We start from the raw sequence: 21,897 nt of genomic DNA, 5'->3' as shown, positions 1-21,897 counted from the left end.
ACTTAAATCACTAGCTGTTACAGATTATCTCCCGATCGAAAGTGCAATTGGCAGGCTTGTACAGATTTTAACTGCGACTGTGAGTCTGTTGACTAACCTGAAAACTCGGATAATACGCAAATCAAAGCTGTGCAAGAAAAATATTGTTCTCATGGGTAAGCTCAGATCTGTTCCATTCCACTAGCCTTACTTAGCACTCATTGTTAATAAGATGATATTAAACATCTTCTCCAGCAGCCAGAATGAGAAAAACTTAGTTGCGAAGGTTGCTATCTCTAGGCAATAATGCTATGCCAAATATTATCACATGTGTCATAGCATTATTGGGCGAGGATAACAAAATAGTGTTATTCCCGTTACATGGGAGTCTTTCTCCACATTCTGAGGTTACCTCTAAGATGAGCATATTTCTAAAATGGTTGAGAATGGAGGTTACCATACCGACTTGATTATGATGTTACAAACTCAGGGCTCCTGTAGCCATGGACGGCGACTTTTTTGTTTTTTTTTTTCCCCAATCGTTAAGGGATAGACGCTGACTGTTGGATGCAACGATGTTAGCATTTAAGAGTTCGCCCCTCCAATCTTCTGATTTTATCTCATTTTCGGACTGATTCCCAGCAAAGTAGGCCAACAAACTTCAAAAGAAGCTCGACACAAGGAGTAATTGTCATTATAATAATAGAGAGAGAGAGAGAGAGAGAGATATATATATATATATATATATATATGCATTAGAAAGGAGACTTGGAAAACCATCCACATAATCCCCAACTAAATTATCCAATATAACCCTCTTATAAAACATTAAAACCCAAAATAAACAAGAGAAAGACTTGAAGCCTAACAAAATTGGGTTGTGTATAATCTTAACAGACAACATTTGGATCCCAATTTAGGAGAAGTGTACACCATCCTTGTTGAACTCAGAAAGTAGGTCCAAGAATTGCTGTAATTTGAGCTTTGAGGACCTCTCCCCTTCAAAACCTGCCTTCATCAACACACTCAAAACCTTTTTTTTGAATTCAGATACCTCCCCTTCTGCATTACCATCCTCCACCTCCATTCCATCATCCACTCCATCATCATTCATCTCTATGTCCTCATCTGAAAAATCCATCACATCATCAATATCCTCCAAGGCACCTTGTTGGGCTGGTGCAAGATTAAGCGCCTGCAAGGTCTTGTAATTCTTCTCTAGCAAATTGATGACACTTTTCTGCCTAAAAATTGAGCCAAGCGTTTTGTTCTTCCTATTGAAACAGATCCGCAAAAAGCCATCCCACTCCTTTTGGTTCACTTCAAAAGGTGGTTTCCTGGGTTCAAGTCGAACGACAGAGGAATCTACCTTAGGCGGAGGGCGAAAGTTGTTCCTTCCAACTTTGAGTAGATGGGAGACCCGAGACAAGAGTTGCGTGTTGACGGTAAGACGACAGTAGAGCTTGTCACCAGGCTGCGCAACCAGTCTCATTGCAAATTCCCTTTGGAACATTATAATGGCACATCTGAAAGCAGGTTGGTGCTTCAATAACTTGAATGTGAGGGGAGATGAGATTTGATAAGGGATATTTGCGACGCATATATCAAAGTAGGGAAGTTCAGTCTTTAGCACATCTCCTTGAATAACCTGTGGACATAGCAAACACATCCTCTATCTGTATTCCATGAAAATCATCAACAACACATCGCATCACACATCATACAACAGAATTTGAGAATTCTTTCATGGCATAATAGTTCACACTTTCTAAATTATTATATTCACCGAAACGCTAATTGCAATTACTCAATAATGGGTTTTCAAAGCAAGAAGAAAGTGCTCGGATATTGAAAATAAGCACGAAAAAGGAGGTACCTGCAAGCGGCTGGAGAGAGGAGTGCCCTGAAATCGTCTCTGCAGCTCGAGGACCATGCGAGCGTCAATCTCGACGGCGATGACCCTCTTACCAACTTCTAGAAGCTTCTTGGTGAGATTACCAGTACCAGGACCAATCTCTAGGATGACATCGGTGGATTTGATCCCTGACTTCTGGACTATGGAGTCCACCAGTAACGGATTCTTGAGGATGTGCTGTCCTTTGGACTTGTGGAACGATATGCCTCCTTGGTAGGGCGTGTGCCCTGCTGGCCTCGCCTTCTCTTTCTTTGTTTTGCCTCCTGCCATTGATGCCAAACCAAAGGCTGAGAGGGTTCAGTAAAGGGTTTAGGGTTTTCGATGCAACACCGAAATCTATTTCGGTGGAATTTTGAAGTTTGAACTAGAATAGTGTGTGGCAGTTGAGAGGAGGAATTATAGAGCGTCGGTACCAACACGTAAGCTATGATCTCCTATTCAGAATTTATCACGGTTTTATCACGGTTTTTTTAAAAAGAAAACTTGGAGAGGTTGTATTCAATTGAGATTTTAAAAGATTATTTTGGGATAAATAAGTCATGTGATATTCAATTAAGATTTTTAAATAATTTAAATAAGTTTTGTAATATTCCCTAAGATTAAGAATTTTAGAACTAAACGGTTTGTTCAACTAGACTTTGGAAAATTAATAAAAAAAAGGGAGCTGATTTTCTCATTCTCTTTTTTTCACTTACACTCTCTTTTACTTTTTAATATTTTTTAATTAATTTTGTTCTTTTTTATTCATTCTTTTTCCTATTCTACCCTTATCCTACATTAATTTATTTTTTTACTTCACTTTTATATTATTTCTTTGGCTTTTTATCACAAATGGTAATTGAAATTTGCGTAATTATCACCTTTTGTTCTTAAGGTTTTTTTTTGTGACACTAATGGTCCTTAAGGTTACCCTCTATATATTAAAAGGGAATGCTAGCAACCTTCTCTCTAACATTCTCCTTTGGACTTTCTCTTTTTTCCTCATGACATGTGTCATTTTCATTACACTTAAAACAATGTCATTAATGCATTATACAAGCTAACTTTTGCTTTCAAAGTTTCCCTATTCAATTGATCTAAATTTTTTTCTTGACAACTTTCTTACCATCTTAATAAAAAAAAAAAATTTAAATTTTTTTTAAGGTCAGTTATTTTTTTTGGTATTGGCTTCTTGTTTATATAGGTTTTGGCTCTCCTCTAAGCCTTTTGCCTTGGGTAGTTATAGCCGTTTGTTTAATATGGATGGAGACCACTCTTTCGTTTTTCTTTTGTTAATCCACACTGTAATTTATTCATTTTTTTCATATTGAATTCGATTTTGATAATTTTTTTATTCTTTTGCTTCTATATATTTTATCTCAAGTCTATTTTGTTAGGGGATATTTTGGTTTATTTAGTAGTATAAAAAATGCAATCAAGCAATTTCTTTTATATATAAAAAAAGTTAGTATGTAAACTCTATACCATTGGGGTGCTTACGGAAGTGAATGATGTCTTTTTTATATATAAAATAGAAAATTGACATTTCTTTTGTGTAAAAAAAAAAAGAAAAAAAAAGAGGAAAGCAAACATTTTCTTTCAAAAAAATAACTTACGTTAAAAATAAAAAAAAATTTAAAAAACTTTTTATTAAGATGGTAAGAGAGTTGTCAAAAAAAAAAAAAAAAGAATAATTGAATAGGGTAAACTTGGAAAGCAAAAGTTAGCTTGTATAATGCATTAATGACATTGTTTTAATGTAATGAAATGGCTATATTAAAATGGTCCATGTCATTAACTTCCATCACATTTTCTGTTAAAATGCTGATGTAACACACATATGGCCCACACATCCAATCATATAGAGTCACATGACTTTAAATAAAATATAAAATATATTTAAAAAAGAAAATTAAAGTTTTTAGAAAAAAACATATTAGAACTTAAATTTAAATAATAATAATAATAATATGCATATCTCTCTCTCTCTCTCTCTACCCAAGCAATCTCACACCCGAATCTTTAAAAAAAGAGAGCTTGTCGCAAAAATGAAGTATAAATTACCATCCCCGGCCCTTACCCATTTTGCCCCTAAATCTCCCCTCGTTAGGTCTGGGAACCCAGCTAGATAGGGATTTATGCCATCCATAAGTCCGATTCTTCTATTTGACTAATTTCTTATGTTGGCGTAAAATGTTGCATTTTTGTCTGGCTAAAATTGTTCTAATTTTTCTTATGTTCCGGATATTTTCCTTTTTTTTTTATAACAAGGATCTTTATGCAGAGGAGGTTGTTGCACAGAGCTTTCTTCTCCAGCCAGGGCTCATTGCCCCCAATGAGATACACGATGAAATGGAAATTCCTAGGTGGCTAAGTATAATGTTGAAGCTGCAATTTTCACCTTGATTCAATCATCAGTCTGTCAATGCAACATACATATATATATTATTATTCTTTCCAAAAGGATGAATTTCCAATTAATACAAATTTTGACTAATTGACAAAGCAATTGGAACGCGAGACCTAATTTGGCATAATAACTAAGATTTATAGGTCTGACAACAATTTATATAAAATGCAAAATTGACAACATTTTCCTATATGAATCAAGATGGCGTATAGCAAGATTGCTTCAAATTTTTTAAAGTTGTTTTGTCAAACTGCTGAGCACTAATAATAATGATGATCTTGGAGAAGATGCGTATACAATAAATGATCTGCTTTGGCCTTGGGGATTTCACTCTCCCTCTGGAAGGACTGCTTTACCAAAAATGGAACAACGGGGACCTACTCGAAAAACAAAATTGAAAAGAAGAAAGAGCAGCCTAAGGAGTAATAAGGACGACCAGTTGTATTTTCTGTACTCAAAACCTCTGCAATCTTGACAGTTTTTTCTTAAACCATTTTGAGATGTGCCTAATCCGGGCTTGCAATTCATTTCTCTTGAAGTACTGCCTCGCGTTTGACAGCATAACCATTATATCATGCTCCACAGCTTCCAAGCTTCTATAATAGTCATTCCTTAACCTTGACTGGATTAGTTCCGGGTACAATTGCACAGGAAAGCTGCAAATATCCACAAACCAAAGTATTCATTATTTTCTCAAAATCTTAGTTTTTGCCAAAAATTATTTATATTAAAAAACGTGATTATTGATGTGCACTTGGTTTTTGTGTGTGTGCAGGCTTTGTGATAGAACGGCAGGATGGGCCCTCTTAACAGGCTATAAATATATAGGTCATGAAGTTCCGCACATTCTATCTAATTTCAAGGAAATTAATTAGAACTCAATGGATTGGAAGGTTCCTATAAATGTTCTAAGAGCATCCACAATGATGCTCCCTATTTCTTAGCTAAAATTTGGCTAAAAATATAAGAAAGCTATTTTAGGAGGTCTCTAAAAAATTTCAACTCCAACCATAGGACTCCCTATTTTAGGAGGTGGATAGAGAGTGTGGTTGGAGTTGCATTTTTACAATTCCTCCCTAAAATTTGTCTAAGGAGGTAGTTTAGGGAGCCCATTGTGAATGCACTAACACAGGGATATGGATTAATCCATATCTAGTATTTCTTTACCTGTTGCAGAAATCCGCCTTCCGAACAGCTTGATTCATTTGTTGGATTGTTTGGGAGTCCTGCATCATTTACAGCATAATTAATTAAAATCCTTATAACAGTTCAAGCTTTAAATTCCAATTCCCACAAAATAAAAACAACAGGGATGTGAAAGTATTTGAATAACCTTCTGCTCCAATTTAGAAAAATAGTACAGCAGCTTATCTCTGCTTTCAGAGTTAATATGGGGGTGTTCCAATAATATGGATGGATCACGCAGTTCCCAAGGACAATGACAATGGGTTATCCCATCATCATTCTTGTACCGAATCTCATATCTTAACCAAGGGCTGTCGGGAAACTCATGTGATTTGGCCTGACAACGAACAATTTGACCTTCCCACCAATCCCCACCTCCATCTGAATCCCTCCACCAAACCTCGCATTTGTCCCTAGTGGTCCAGTTTCTTCTAATAGCAGCATCATACCATATTTTCTCAACAATGAAATCACTGAAATCAATTTCAGGCAAAGTTAAATTCCATGGTTTACCAAACATAGCAGAAGAAGGGTCTACAAATTTAAGTTCCATTCTACTGCAGCTCTCCCCAGAACCAGGCTGCGAAGCATAATCAATGCTTTCAACCTTGCAAATTTCCACAGCTTTGATGTTTTCCTTAATTGATCCCCAAGGACCCCAAGGACCCACTTCTGATTTCATAACTACTTCTAGATACTCTTGATGGCCCTAACAATCAGATGCCAAAATATTAGTATTAAACAGTAAATACAAAAGCAGAACTCAAAAAGGACCAGAAACCATGAATACAGATGCTAAAAATTACCTGTCTCAGGTACACCACTTCATCACCTAGCTGAGGAATATAACGGTAACCCGGCTCATGTTTTGACAACATCAGCCATGACAACTTTCCAACAGGGGTATCTAACATGCTTTGGGTTAAAGAACTTTGGTCATAATCATTATATGAACCCTGACGATTTCTTGTAGACCTTGGTCTTTGATATATCTGATCACACACTTTGACGGAGGAGTCTTCTGCATCTTTTGATGTCCCTGCTGTTTGATGGCCCCATCTCAACTTAAGGCTACGGCTCACAGAGCCCACCCCTGTGAAGTTGCCTTGATCTTTAATGTTCTTGTTCCACGTATTGCACCCATTGCAGCTTCAGGGAGATCAATTCCTGAATCATGACGGTCGTTGACATTTGAAGTATTTTCTTCCATATTGCCATCAACACCTTCTGAATTAGTCCTACCCTTGAAAAAAAACTTCAAAGAACCTGGTCTGCCAGCACCTCCACTCACTTTTGGCATTTCCAGATTTAAATTCTGGTCCATGCATGAAGGATCTTCTGGCGTTAAATCTCCATAACCTGTTAGGTGTTCTGCAGAAAACTTAAGGGGAGCATTATACTTTAATTCATCAGAGTGCATTGTTCCAGCAGCCTCCTCTATCTCCAGGGAGTCCTCTATGCCTTTTGGTTTGCGCTCGCCCAAAGCTGAGGACTCAAAAGATGACGATATGAGTGTAAGAGAAAGCTCTTTACTTTTGAGACCGTCCAGATCCTCTAATGCATCAGTTCCATTATGTTCCTCATCCCTGCAAGGCAAGATACCTCCATAATTTTATTTTTTCCCTTAACTTTTGAATGAGTATAAAACTTTGCACAGTTGTCCTTAGGATAAACATACCAATTGACATAATTCCTCTCTTTCATATAGACATCAAAACTAGCAAGCGATCCAGTGGCTGCCTCTATTGGCATGGGATTTCCTGATCTTGTATGCTTTGGTGTGCGTATCTTGACCTCTCCCCACCCAACTCTGTTATCCTTGTCACATGGAGATGCCTTCAAAGAATTTCCAGCCTTTGCAGTTTGCCCGGGATCTGTGAATTCATTGTCTATGAGATTTCCTGACAACTCCATGTCAATCACATCTGGCAAAGATGAACCCAAACCCTTATTAATCCTCTTATCTTGAGTCGCATCTTGATATCCAGAAGATGGAGACACCAAATCAGCCTGATTTTTGTATTTGATTTTCACATCCTGCGGAGCCTCTAGCTTCTTAGAATCACGAAGTGGAATCTTGAAAACCAATTTTGGCTTGCTTCTGACATTTGACTGAGATGAAGAAACTGCAAGAGTCTTGGCTATATCCTCAAACTCGTGGACAGATGGTTCTTCTTTAGTATGTTCTTGTTGCATCATCTGGTTACCACCATAGCTTTGAATGTGGAATTGTTGCCCTAGAGAATCACTGTTTGATGAATCATCTTCATCTTTTTCTCCATCAGTAGATGTTCCAGGGATCTGAGAAAGCACATTTCGAGCATTGCGTGCTGCAACTCGCTGGGGTCTCAATGTCTTTGCGGAAGGCTTTCTCTTTGAAACTTTCCGGCCACCTTTTGAATTTTTAATTCTCTCAATCCCAGATATAATGCCATCATGCTCATCCACTTTCCTTTTTTGCCACGCCTCTCAGAACAGAATATTGACTCAACCTAAAAATCATAAAATTTGAGCCGATTTAGGTGGAACAAGAACAGAATCTAGTATAGATGAAGAGACAGTATTTACCTTTTGTCGTTTTCTTCTTGATCGGCGAAGGCCATCCTTATGACTGCATTCAGCTTCACTGTATTCTGTGCTGCAGTCTGGATCGCTAGAAGAGCTGGTGATGATATTTCCTTTCTCATCTTCACTGGAATTTTCCTCAGTACCGTGATACTCTGAATCAGTATCTTCACTTGCAACTTCATTTTCTGGCTCCCATAACATGGCATCAAAAAAATCTGGTAGTGGCTCAATCATTCTTTCCAAATCTGGTAAAGGAGGCATCTGATAATCTAGGCCTGTATCCATGCCAATAGAGAATTTCATGGATGAAGGATGCCATTCCATGCCAAGAGCACCCAGTCGCCGTTGCTGGTATGTACTTTGATAAGGTTCGGGATATGGCATCATACCTATTGTTTCCCATCAATCTACGTTATGAGAAAATATTGTGACTGAATATATATTAAGAACCCCACCCAGTAAAACCAGAAACATACTTGAATCACAGAGAGGATCTTGAAGATTCCTTCGATAAGCAGGAAGCTGTGTCTCCTGCAGCATATATAGTATGTTCCACAATCACATGTGGAATAGAAAGTAAATACCAGAAATAACATTCAACATCAATCAACTGTACACCATGCACAGGAACATAAAATTACATTGATTCAATTTCTCAATGTGCAAGTTGATGCCAACTGCAGCTGTGGAATAAAATTTACTCCAGAACAATGTACTAGTGAGTACTAATGAGAAGATGATTTAACCTGATCAATAGGATATCCAGAATCATCCCGTGCAAGGGGGCGATAATCCCCAAGGAAGAACTGTAGGAGAATCACACAAACAGCCATCATAGAAGAATTGCATAACACGAACTTGAATCAAAAGATAACGAGTGGACAACTGTACAAACAATGCTTAGGATACCTGATCATATTTAGCATCTTTTTGAGACTCGCCTTCACCCGTGTTTATTAAATATACTTGGCCAACATCGTCTGAGAGTACTATTGACGTCCCATCCCTAAGTAACAAAGAGAATATGTCTCATAAAAAACATTAGCAGAATAAAGGTTAAGCATTTTAGTTTCCAATAATTAGAATTTGATCATTCAAAATTGATATCCATGTCGTAAAGAATGATGGCACCAGTAAACTGAAAATGCATCATTCTGAAAGTGGGCAGGGAGAGGGGGTCAATGAGATATTGAAGAGATGTGAGGTAGTAGCAAGGCAACTAACCTATGTCTCCTTACATAAATTAACCCCCACAAAAAGTAATAAGGTTAAAATCGTCAGTTTAACTATAACACGAGGGAAGAGTATTCAACATATTTGAAAATTGGGTAGCTCACTTACGCGGAAAACTTCCCATCAACCAACTTAACGTTTCCAATTTCGTATATCTTAATAGGCATGCCCTCCCATATCTAGAAACCACCAAATACAAAACAACGTATTAACAATACACATTAGGAGAACAATGTATCAGAAAAGAGAACTTGAAAAATTCAAGGAATAAACCGAAGCTCACATCCCAAACTATTGTTTGCCCATCATACCCAGCACTCATAGCAATCCGAGGGTTAAAGGGATGAACATCCAAAACATATGACTGCCAAGAATTTGACAACAGACAAGTGCCACAAGATCAATAGATTCAAAAATTCAAAAATTCAAATTCAAATTCAAACAAAAAGCTATTTCCTGGTGCAGATAAAGCATTGGATTAAAAAAAATGTATATCTGGGTCAAGGCATTATAAGCATTATGATAATCAGAATCTGAGTCTCTTAATATATCAGATACCACTTACAGATGCAGTGTGACCGGTCAAAGAATGTACTAAGCTACCATCAACAGCGTTCCAAACACAAATTCTGCAATCTGCATAATTATTAAACTTATTAAAGAGAAACCCTAAGTTTATAACCCAAGTACTTGAATGCATGCAACAAAAGAATTGTGCGTTTTAATGGAACAGTTGTGCCGTACAGGTTAAAATTATGAGCTTTGAATTAACAGCTGGGTGGTTATCTGTTTAATGTGGGGAACGCCTCTGGGATGTCATGTCAATCAGACAAGTTTTGAGTCTAGGCATGAGAATAAGGGACCAGCCATGTGTGACGAACAGGCATGAATACAGCATCTATAGGATAACTCTTGAAAGCCATTTGGCGTTTTTTGGAAACAATGGGCACAGAAGTTAGTGTAGCCAAAAACATTAATTGGTGGAATTATTAATGGCTCATTAAGAGAAGCAAGAGGTGACAACCTCTGAACATAAGACTTGGAAAAAGTAACCAAGATCGTTCACTTGAGCAGTGAATGCCCCCAAGAAGAGAGTAATTATGGCTCAACTTATGATATACAAGAAAGAAGCTGAAAACCAATGCAGGCTTAAAAAGAAAAGAAAAGAAAAAAAATGCATGACAGTATGTAACTTGATGGATGTGGTGGCCCAAGCAAGAGCACAACGTAGTTGGGATTAGGTGCTTTCTTTTAGAATGTGGAAGAGGTATGCCAAGAAAATCCTATTTCCGTAAAAATACTTTCCAAAAGTATAAACCTTGGTAAGTACTTTACCCATGATAGCTGCGAGCACAAAGCGGTTATCCAGGCTCCACACAATCATATTAACGCCACGAGGGGTGGGAAGAAATCTCTGACGAGGGCCTCCTCGAGGTGGCTGAGGAGGCAGTGGGGGAGGCGGAACTTTCAAATGATATGCACGTGTCCAACGTCCAACTTTTCCCTAAATCAAGAGTGGAATATAAAGGAATGATCACATGAAATTAGGGTTTAGGATTTACATGAAATTAGACTCCAGAAAACTGAAAAAAAAACTCATTCAAAGGAGCTCACATGAGATCTGTGTGATCTTGGAACCCATATAATGGCACTGCCATCACGAGAGCAGGTAACTATGTTGTTGTGACAAAACCTGAGAATTCAAATACGGGTTCTTAGCACATTCTACTAAAAAAAAAAAGTAGTTGTGAAGATACTACACAAAAACAAGAGCATAAGCATGATGCAGAAAATATCATTGTAAAATCATATCAGATATCAGCATACCAGGAATTTTTGAACTTCATATTACTCTCCTCCTTCACAGAGTCAGAAAATGAAGATTTTGAAGGAATGGCGCAGCCACTGCATAGGGAAGCAGCAAAGATGTTATGTATATTTTCAAGGAAAATTTTCTAATAACGATAAACACCAAAGAGAACTTGACAGAAACAACATAAATTATGGGAAAAACAAAACAAGAAATTTTAAAGGAACCTTCATATGATATTCATTTAATAAATCATCTTCTGGAAAAAAGAATATGGAATTTAGGTTCATAGTAGGTTTGTGTGGTTTAAGTGAATATAGTGTGCACTGTCAGACGATTATCCGAAATTATCATCCGCTCAAATGATATTTAACGATTACAATTTGTATATTAAATTGCAAGGACAACTTAACACCACATTCCTAGGAAAGAAGTGCCATCCCCTAGATCAAATATATAGGACTGCTTTGCCCTTTTTGAATATATATTGAAGAAGAAGTAAGCAGAGACTGCCACCCCAAGCCAGTGGCTGTGAACAAAGATTGCCACATTGTCACCCAATCCAGTGACTGCTCATAGGTCACTGTGCTTGTATCGGGAACCTCTGTTTTAATCTATCTAAACTTTCCTGTATAGAAGGTTGATTTCACTATTTGTTCAGCCAAGCCTATTATTCTTTTTGAAATTACCAATTAGGTAAAGTTTGGTGCCCTTTTATGCATTCTAGTTCAGCATACGGTGAGTTGTGGATTTGTGATATGCTCCGGCATTTGACAAATTGAGTAAACTGATATTTTCTTGAAACTGACGAGCTTTCAGCCAATTTCGGGAAATGCCAACACTTTAGGAGAAACAATGCAGGAAATTTCTATCAGAAGCTTTCCCCAACCTGAATTGCACATAATTAAAAATAACACCAAAGTTTCACCTATATTGTTAATTTTTAAGACCTTGGGACAAACAAACCTGAATTGCACATAATTGACATCATTCTCATGGCCCGACAGTACATCCAATTCATGTATTGGTTGTTCTGAATCATCTGTATTAGATTTTAAAGCATTCCAGACCTGCAAGTAGTTGGGTTTTGGTAAAATATCCAACTTCACATGCGGCAAAGTCAACTGATGCAAGTAAACGGAAAGGTAGCAGTGGGCAAATCATACGGACTAATTTGAAAACTATGTAGTTAGACATACCCTTGCAAAAGTGTCGGAGCTACCAGTGACAAAAACCGTTCCATTGGCATTGTAAGCACAACAGAGTATCTGATGGCTTTGTGGACCATTACTTGAGGAGGGTCCAGTACTTGAAATAGCATTGCTCCTCCCTACAAGTAAACATCACATAATGTAAGTTTACATCACCCAAATAACCATAAACCAATAAGGCAACAGTGTCAGAAGCACTATCTAACCAGTTAAAGTGTCCGAAGGTTGTGGCATGTATATCCGCGGAGGGTACTGGGAAGACCTAGCATCCCAGATTCGACAAGTCCCATCATCTGATGACCTATGAATGTTATGGGCGTAAAATAACTAACAGAGAAAAAGATTTCAAGAATTATTACACTTAATGGCCATAACCAACACGTTGCATTAAAGGTCTGAAAGACATCGTTAGGAGTCACAAAGTGCATATCAGTAGTAAATTACTTTACATGAAGATGTTTCCAAACTAAGGATGCGAGTAGACATGTAGACACACACACACAGAGAACAGCCAAGAGAAGGGAAGCAACATAAAAGAGCATTCTCTCTTAGAATTTGCTTACGATAGAAGTTGGTAAACAGCACTAAGCCTGGGACTAAATGCAATAGCAGTCACAGCTCCAGTATGCCCTTGAAGAACTGAAATTGGAAATCCATCTGGCAAACGCCACTGCAGGTAAAATATCTATTCACTGACTGATAAACAGGAAAAGAAGCAAACTGACATTTTAAATGGTAGGGTATACATACAACTCGAATGGCAAAGTCATTTGAAGCAGATGCCACCAAAGCGTTGTTTGAACTTACAGCCAAGTCAGTAATGTCACCCTTTGATTCATATAACAAGAAGGGTAGAATAAATAATACAAGCAAAAACAAATGAGGCTATATTGAAAGCCCAAAGAGAGAGGGAATGAGGTAGGGAGGTTGGGTGGGAGGGAGGGAGGGAGAGGGAGGGGGAGAGAGACTGTAAGTCGAAATTATTAAGTGAAGAATCTTAACTCACCTCATGCCCACGACAGCTAGCCAAGCAAAGAGCAGTTTCCATTGACCAAATTTTGACAAGGCGATCATCCGAACCAGTGATAACATATCTCCCAGACGGATCAAAAATGGCTACAAGATACAAGTGCTGGTCATCTTTGTTCTCAAAAAATTCCAGTAATACAAATTCGTAGATTCACTCACATAGTGCAACATGTATATGTATTATGGAGCACATGGAGATAACTAGAAGCTCCAAGGGAAACCTAAATAATTAAATAGCCGTAGATGGAACAAGAGGATGCGTAATGTATATTATAAGACAAAATTACGGCAAAATTTCCAAGAACAATTTGGAAATACAAAGTAGATCAGCATTGACTTTTCCTTCCTTTCACATAAACTCCCAGTCAAACACTCATAAACACTGGGCAATAAAAGGAAAATGCTCGGATATTGTCTACATCATCTGTGTGATAAACTTTGTACCCTTATCCCAGACTGTTGATTTCCTTTGGCAGTAACATTAAGAACTTAGCATGACCTCATAAAACGGGATTCCCAGAAAATAAATTGTTTATACAAGTTTAGTTAAAAGTGAATAATACCGCAATAGACAGCATTACGGTGCCCCGTAGCTTCTTTTTGTTGTTCATCTTTTGCACCATAGTTGATGGTTTAGCAATAGCATAACAAGCAGAGCGAATTGATGGAGCACGATGATGCTTTGTGAAACCTCCTCCAATTTCCCTTAAACTAAGCCCATGAACTTGGTCAGCCTGCATGTAAGGCCAACGCAAATGAGCTGGCAGGGGCTTAACTCTCTTATTTTCCATAGTCCTATCACCTGCAAAAAGGAAATTAAAAAAAATTCCAAAATAAGTAACCTTTGGAGAAACATATTATGCATGGAAGCTGAAAAGATATGTGGCATCACAAAGCAGCCTAACAAACTTCTCTACCTCGAGAGGAAACAGACTTCAGATGAGTACGGAAGGCAGAGATTTATGCCAAAAAGTGACAATTAAAGGTAAAAGATGCAAACAAGATTTAAGTCGAACCTATCAGTTACATGCATAAACTACCTAAGTAGTATATTAGGTTTATGATAAGCATGCCATTGAGCACGAAAGACAGATTTTTCAAAGACGCAGTAGGCTAAGATGGGTCTTGTAGGTGCTACACAAACATAACATGTTAAATAACTGTTACATCCACCCACGGGTTGTCATATTAATCATAAAAAAATGTTACAACGGACATCTGTTTAAGTTGTCAAACTTATTTAGAGCAAAGTAGTTGAATACTTATTCCTAAAAAGGACATATCATGAGGAAGGATATTTATCAGTGTAAATAAAAGACACAATTTACAAGTGACCAAAGATTTGTATAGCAGAGGTTTCAGCTTCCAAACAATCATCCAAGAAAATTCTACTGTCATAGTTTATGTATGGTTCATTGAGTTATTCAGGTCCATTCTTACTAATACAGAAGATTTCCATAAAACCTGGTTTAATGCTAAACATCACTTCTCCCAAATCCAAAATACTTCACATACAGAAAAAAAAAAAAAAAAAAAACCATGAAGAGCCAAAGATACTCTGAAATATGAACTATAAATATCACTTACAATCTAGAAGTGAAAAAGAACCAGTTCCCAGTAATGTAGGGACATCAGCTGCATTCGGAGCACTTCTTCCAACCTTGCCATGCAAAGGAGTTGCTATACTCAGTATCAGTTGCTTTAGAAGCTTTACCAAGTGATCCCTCTCTATATGAGGATACCTATTGGTCATACAAAAGACTAATCAATAAAAACTGAAAAATAAAATGTCTAGCCCCATTATAACTAAAGAAAAACCAAAAGAACTAATGCAATACGAAAATCCATGCACCCTGCTAAAGCTTGTCAGTTTACCATTATCCCCCAAAGCTTAAGCTGTTAGAATGCTGGCCACAACTATTTTATATTCTTAACACTCCCCCTCACATGTGGGCCTCTTTCCACCTTTAGAATCAGAGTAATTGAACAAAAATAAGATAATTTGTTTGTTTACCTGTGTACAGTTATATTTATACTGATTCAAGCTTTCAAACATTAACTTCTATCAGATTATATATGCTATTTTACATTGATTTTGGTTTTTTTTACTGCTTTGAGTTAAAAACATATTCTTAAGATTTTTAAAATGTTAGCATGTTAAGATCCACAAAAGCAACAAACGGATTGGGAGTAATCACAAGTGATAGGGCAAAAATAGGGGGGAAGGACAAAGGAAAGAGCAATGCCCACATTAAATCAATTGATTCGGAGGATCACAAAAACTTTCAGATTCTTTCATGCTTTATTGTCATTGTTTCGACTTAAATTTGGAGTCGCCTCAACCCCCTAAATAGGAAGAGGGGTACTTTAGAAATAGGGGGTCATTGTTTCGCACATGACTGTGATAGCCTTCTCCCCCAGACCCCTATCCTAAGGGGAGGAGCTGTAGAAAAGGCACCTTCGCTCCAGAATGGAGGTATCTAAAGAGCACCAATAGTGAATTCTCGACTATATAAAGAGCTATAAAGAATCTAGAAGGGTCTTTTAAGATTCAGGATAAAGAAAAAGAGGTGAAGGTCGCCCCTCATCCTGCTCTCTGCAGGGGAATCTCCACTCACTGCTTCCCCTAATATCCTCTCGTCTGAAACATGGATGAAAATATCGGCCGATATCCCGATATATTGGCCGATATATCCCCGATAACCCCTGATATCCTTGATATTTACCGATACCAGAAAATAACCTAGAAATTTGTCTTTAGTTTTGAAAGTAATCATAGGTCCCAGATCAATGTCAAAAACCAAGCTCTAATACTTAGTAGCTTCTCCTTTCTTCTCTTCTTAGTCATTTCGGCTATCTTTGGCTATAATGCCGGGTGATGTCTACTCTTGTAATATAATGTTGGGTGATGTATTAATGGGTTGGGTTGGGTTGGGTTGGGTTATATTTGAATAATGTTGTCTTTGTTGTGTTAAGTCTAATTGTATTTATTTTCAGGATTTTCATCGTGCATTATATACACGTACATTTCATCATATGCATATCTTATAGTTAGTATATTTTGAATTTTATTTGCTCAATTCATTCATTGATAATGTGCTTAATATCTATGAAAGTTTCACTTCAAAATTCCGTGTTTTTAAGCCAATATCTGTCGTTTTGGTTGACATCGATATATCCCCCGAAATATCCATAAATTGAAGGCCCGATAACATCTGTATTGCCGATATTTTCATCCTTGGTCTGAAAAGCGTTCAGACCTAGTGTTTGAAATGGGTTAGAATTGAATTCTATAGTTCTGGAACTGCAGAACCCAAATATTATCGATTTGGCTTAAGATACTCATTCCATGGACTGGAGTATAACCTCAATCAGGTGGCAATCCAATAGATCAAGCTCTCCTGATAACATGTTGCAGACCCTGTCTAATTTGTTAAAGTCTTGTTACTAAAGTTTTTCTTGTTTTTTTAGGTGCTTTGCACTGCAAGAATTTCTCTGTCAAGCTTGTTTACTTGGTAAGTGATCGGTAAGTGGCAAGAGCGAGGTGAGTAACTAATATGTATTAAAATTTCTATTACAGTAAAGCTAAAATCGAAGCTGATGGAGACTGAGAAATTTTCTGTGTTGAGCTTGTGTGCTTTGGGTAACTGATGAGAATGAGGTTGGTGACATAAATAAATAGATAAAATTTATATAATAGTTATATATAAAATCCAAGATTCTGATACGCATTTATCATGGAATTTGTTTAACTTATCCTTGATAAATATCTCTTCCAAACAGTTAAGCATGTTTACTTTTTAATTTTCCAAGCATACTCATTCTTCTTCTAGTTATCTACTTGTTCTTACATAATACAGTGTGTAATCTTGGGGGATTCAGTTATAAGCTTACTCCTAAATGTAGTATGTGTGTCATATGATGGGATTCAAGTTGCCTGCCCATCCTTACATGATGTGTATATTGTGCGATAAGATTCACCTATAACCTCATTCCACAATGTGTGTCATGTGTGACGGGGTTTACTTATATAATATTATTTCTGAAAACAAAAAGGTTATTTGGTGTTGATTTATATGTGCGTACAAGAATATTTTATATTAACTGGATTCTAACTCAATTATTTTCTTTAAATAAACATTTTGCAAAACCTATTGTGAACTGAGTTGTGTAAAACTACTTGAATGACATAATTATGTTTACTACTCACTGGACTATTGATGATTACACCCCATATTTCCTCTTTTACATATCAGTATGCCCGTTGTCTGTTGGACTGGACAAGGATTAAGGGATGAAGTTTGGGTTAGAATACCAGACAAGGGATCTCGGCATGTCATATGCTGCGGTGTGAGTCATGTTATATATATGATGCAAATATTAAGTGACTAATGTTAAAACATATGTCTTCTGTAATAAGAGGAGAGATGACATGAACATAAACAACACCAATACTAACAAAAACAAATCCTATGCTAGGCGTTGAACTATTCCTATGACAAGGGTAAGATCAATTGAGAAACATCTGTACCTTTCAACCAACTTGTTGTAACTCAATGGGAAAGAGATGGCATCATCATTATTATTGCCACTTCCTACGCCGCTCCTTGAAAACCAAGCATGGTACCTTCTAGGTAGAAGCTGATGTTCCAGAAGATCATTCCCAAATTGTTCAAAAGTCCTCTGGCATGGCCCAACAGACAGAAAATGCATAATCAAAAAGTAAACCTCTCTAATGTCTATATCGACTCCAGCCTCAACGACATGACCTGTATCCCTCTCTTCCTTTTCAGGTTGAGCCTTCTCATTCACCTTATTTAAAATACTTGAAGGTGCCATAGAAAGAGAATTTGCACCACCAGACAAAGTGCACTTCCAAGGATCCATTGTTTGAGTACAACCTGAAGCATCAAAACATATACTTACTGAAACCATCACAGTTTATGCATATGAACGGCATCTGTGGACTATCTGAAAGATACGAAATATATTCCCCACCATAAAGGGAAAGCTAGCAACCCAGAAATTTTTTCCCAACCTTGGCAGATATAATCAAACGATATCTTCCTATAATATCAGTGAATTTCTTCAAACGGTAAAAGCATAGTTCCCAATCAATGAAGAAAGATATGAAACACTATCAATAAAATTAATGAAAGCAAATGGTCAATATGACCACAGATAGAAATACACACTTACCAGAAGATCTATTACCAGCACTACACTCTGTTCTATACAAAGCCTAATGTGTGATTAAGGATACAGCCTACAAAAGCCATAAAACACCTAGAGCAATTTCTTTTTGTTTTTCTTGGTAAATTACTAAAAAGCCCACCAGCTATTGAATCGGCCTTGAGCCTTGTTCCTAAGGGTAGGATGTGCCACCAGGCCTGAAAGCTGCTGGCAATTAGAGAAACTTAATGCTGTCTTTTACTCTCATAATAAAAGAAATACAAATCCATAACCGTGACACATAAGATTTCCTCAAAAGAAAATATGAGCGGGGGTGTGCAATAATTTTTTTCTCTCTAATGAATATCACAATTATAAGCCCTAGGAGTTCAACACTTAAATGGAGAAACCAAGTCACACAAGGAGACTATACAGTAAATCGTGTCTGATTACTTTGCTTCATCAGCATATCAACAAGAAAATAAAAAGGAAAATGAAATTAAATAAGTTGATACGTATACATAGTCAGGAGGCGGGAGAGTTCAGTTACCATTTGGAATTTGGAAACATTGATGGAAAGGAAAGGAGAAGTACAAAAAAGAGAGGAAGCTAACTTCGTTAGCAATTTTATAGTTTTTGTCCCTTTCACTCAACCTATTGCAAACCAATCTAACCGGTAACGGAGAAGTGAAAACTCACATATTATAACCGCTTTATTTTCTCTTAATTACTAGTTGGAGGTAACGCTAAGGTTGCTCCGTTATGATCCAGGGACAAGGGTTTAAACGGGAAATAACCTCACTACAAGAGGGGGTCAGTCTATGCAGATATAAGACACAACCCTCCCCAGCCCTTGCAATGAAGGGGGTCTCATTCTCCATGGCTACAAATACGAGGCATTACTTCTCAAAAAGTTTTAGAAGAGTTACATATCACGACTGCCCAAACTGATCTTGAATTGGTAAAATGGCTATTGAGTCGAACCCAATTGTTCTCAAGCTAGCCTGCTGCTATAACTTGGATGAGTCCAAAAAATTTAGCCAAGAATATCTTTTTGTGTTCTTTGTTGTAAATTTGCGCTATATCAGCCCTGGATAGAGACAAACAGTGATAACAACTTGAACAGCCACCCTGAAATTCTTAAGATATAATAATGCACTTAACAATTATGGTAGTTGTGTTTTCACACCTTTCTCCAAATAGTAGGTCTAGCTAAAGTGGAGGGAGATAAGGCCTAAAACATGCAAAGTTTAACTTCAAGAGTTTCTCTTCTTTTTTTTTTCTTTTAAAATTTTTTTTTTTAAATATTTATTTTGCATTTTTGGCCTCTTAATTTCAAGAACTTCAAATTATACAATCCTCAACTAAATAGCTAAAGATGGATGCTACATTATGACTCTTCCAATTATACGGAGTTCTAACTTCAAGAGGTTTTTAATTTAGTTTTATTTAACATTTTCTTTATATGCCATTAAATTCAAGAGCTTCAAATTTATATGATTTCCTGTAACAAATAGCTAAAGGCCAGTATTCCATAATAACTGCTCCAATTATGCGAACAAAATATTGTATAATCGAGGACTTTATTAGCTTCCATAATTGAAGCTAATAAAGGGCTATTGGAATTTGTTTATTTTGAGATATGTAATTCAATGAGAACTATAAGAGACAATACGAAACCTAACGAATTGAGAAATGCACCTCTGCATTAAGATTTTGTGTTCAAGGGTATATCAGTTATCATAGTGATAGTTAAGCATCAAAGTTTCAACTATGTATAAATATATAAATAAACGTTTGCATTGAAACCTCTAAATTTGCTTCAAGAAAGTAAAAGAGAGGTACAGTTGACTGAAACTGAAGAGGTAGCTGAATCCATTATGCGGATCCCTGAGAAGCATGAACAGAAAAATTCCAAAACCAGAGTCACATGTATATCAATATCACAATGATTTTGGAGCAACGGACGCCCAAAACCAATAATTTGAATATGGTGAAAAATCCTGTGTTCTGGATTGTCTAATAAAACATTAAACTTAATTAGAGTAGATTATATGTCCATGATCCATCCATACCATATGCAAAAAGGGTAAACTAAAGCTTAATTACATCCAAGGAAGAGCTTAATTACCTCAGATAGAGCCCGTCTGGACAATAAAGAGAATGAGATATCGCAGTTGCTCACTTGCAGGAATGCGAAAAAGCTAAAAGCGGGCTTTAGGCTTCCGAGGTAGAGAAGAGCTTGTCCCAAGTCCGACCTCCGACCTCCGACCTCCGAATTTATAATTTATTTTATATTATATCTTCGTTTGGGGTTTAGTCGAATTCTTTCCATCTAGGGGTCTTATATTTGGTTTCCAGTGAACATCATTCAGGATGCTCATTCATGCTACCCGAAATGGAGGAAGAAAGAATCCTATTCATTCTCAGAAATTTGGCATAATTAAATTAATGAATAATAAATGGGTAATTTCCTTTTTCATTTTTTATTTCCTCAGAATGGAAATACTTCTTGACTGAAAAAAACAGAATGGAAATACTTAAGTGCGATTCGATATCCGCGCGCCCAACTTTGATAGTCAGGGCGCCTAATATAGAAATGCCAAGTATACGAGTACTTTTTGGGTGTTTCGGGTACACCATATGATTGGTGTAATCCAATAACGGAAGCATATAATATTTGCAATGCAGCCCGCCACGTTATAAAAGAATGCAGTAAGTTGAATGATAGTTCCACATGTATATTTATTGGATGATACACCAGTCACGTGGTGATCCGAAACATATAAAAATTTCTCAAAGTATACCATCCATTTCAGTAATTCGAATTTCAAATATATTTTCAATTATTATTGCTTGAAAGTTAGAAGACCTCCAACAACAAAAAAGTTAAAAAAAGGTTAAATGACAAATCACAATTGATTTAGTTGCCTAAACCCTAGTGTATTTACTTATTTACAAAAGTTGGATGACAAATTCTTCCATCTATGATAACTAGGAACTAAATTTCTATACCTTAAACCCTTGTAGTTCTCCACCACGACCACCATGGGTTTTCTGAAAACATATGAATTGGGATTGGGATTGGATTGTTGCATTTGAGAATTGGGTTTTAATGAGATGCTGTCGAAGTTGAAGGAGAAATGATGACTAAGGTTGTTGAGGGTAGGATGGGTCGGGAAGAAGAGAGAGTTTTTATTTATAAATATTTTTTGTAGTTTTTAAATACTTTGAAATTTTTAAAATTAAAGAGTTGATCATAGTTATAACAATTGATATGCGACAAGTTTTAAGGAGGGTGTACACATTAGGGCACAATTCAATATATTATTTTTGGCCATTTTATATTAGGATAAAGTAATAATTCAATAAAGAGTTTGGTAATAAGACGTACCTAGTTAATTTT

The 21,897-nt window shown here is 36.8% G+C and overlaps 2 protein-coding genes across 2 annotated transcripts; both read right to left on the bottom strand.

The window, feature by feature from the left end:
• Window positions 1–758: 758 nt before the first annotated feature.
• LOC103334054 (ribosomal RNA small subunit methyltransferase-like) lies at window positions 759–2,292 on the bottom strand. The gene is made up of 2 exons (XM_008236980.2): window positions 1,856–2,292; window positions 759–1,627 (listed from the first exon to the last, which is right to left on the bottom strand). Exons 1-2 carry the CDS (start codon window positions 2,162–2,164, stop codon window positions 896–898), a joined length of 1,041 nt encoding a protein of 346 aa, XP_008235202.2. The 5' UTR covers window positions 2,165–2,292; the 3' UTR covers window positions 759–895.
• A 2,211-nt stretch (window positions 2,293–4,503) lies between these two features.
• On the bottom strand, window positions 4,504–21,018 carry LOC103334055 (uncharacterized). Its single transcript, XM_089053977.1, is given in 28 exon segments — window positions 4,504–4,939; window positions 5,451–5,509; window positions 5,617–6,177; window positions 6,275–6,561; window positions 6,564–7,054; window positions 7,147–7,934; window positions 8,028–8,425; window positions 8,513–8,567; window positions 8,783–8,842; window positions 8,946–9,042; window positions 9,378–9,448; window positions 9,553–9,633; window positions 9,835–9,905; window positions 10,605–10,773; window positions 10,884–10,962; window positions 11,097–11,174; window positions 12,046–12,149; window positions 12,279–12,409; window positions 12,497–12,591; window positions 12,854–12,960; window positions 13,041–13,118; window positions 13,297–13,406; window positions 13,883–13,909; window positions 13,912–14,121; window positions 14,907–15,061; window positions 17,851–18,220; window positions 20,337–20,381; window positions 20,623–21,018. Coding segments are annotated over 27 exon segments (4,968 nt in total). The 5' UTR covers window positions 20,371–20,381; window positions 20,623–21,018; the 3' UTR covers window positions 4,504–4,737.
• Between the last annotated feature and the right edge of the window lie 879 nt (window positions 21,019–21,897).

The sequence above is a fragment of the Prunus mume genome, linkage group LG6 (genome assembly GCF_029339155.1).
Source record: "Prunus mume cultivar Tortuosa linkage group LG6, ASM2933915v1, whole genome shotgun sequence".
NCBI lineage: Eukaryota > Viridiplantae > Streptophyta > Magnoliopsida > Rosales > Rosaceae > Prunus > Prunus mume.
This window is presented reverse-complemented; position numbering and strand designations above follow the sequence as displayed.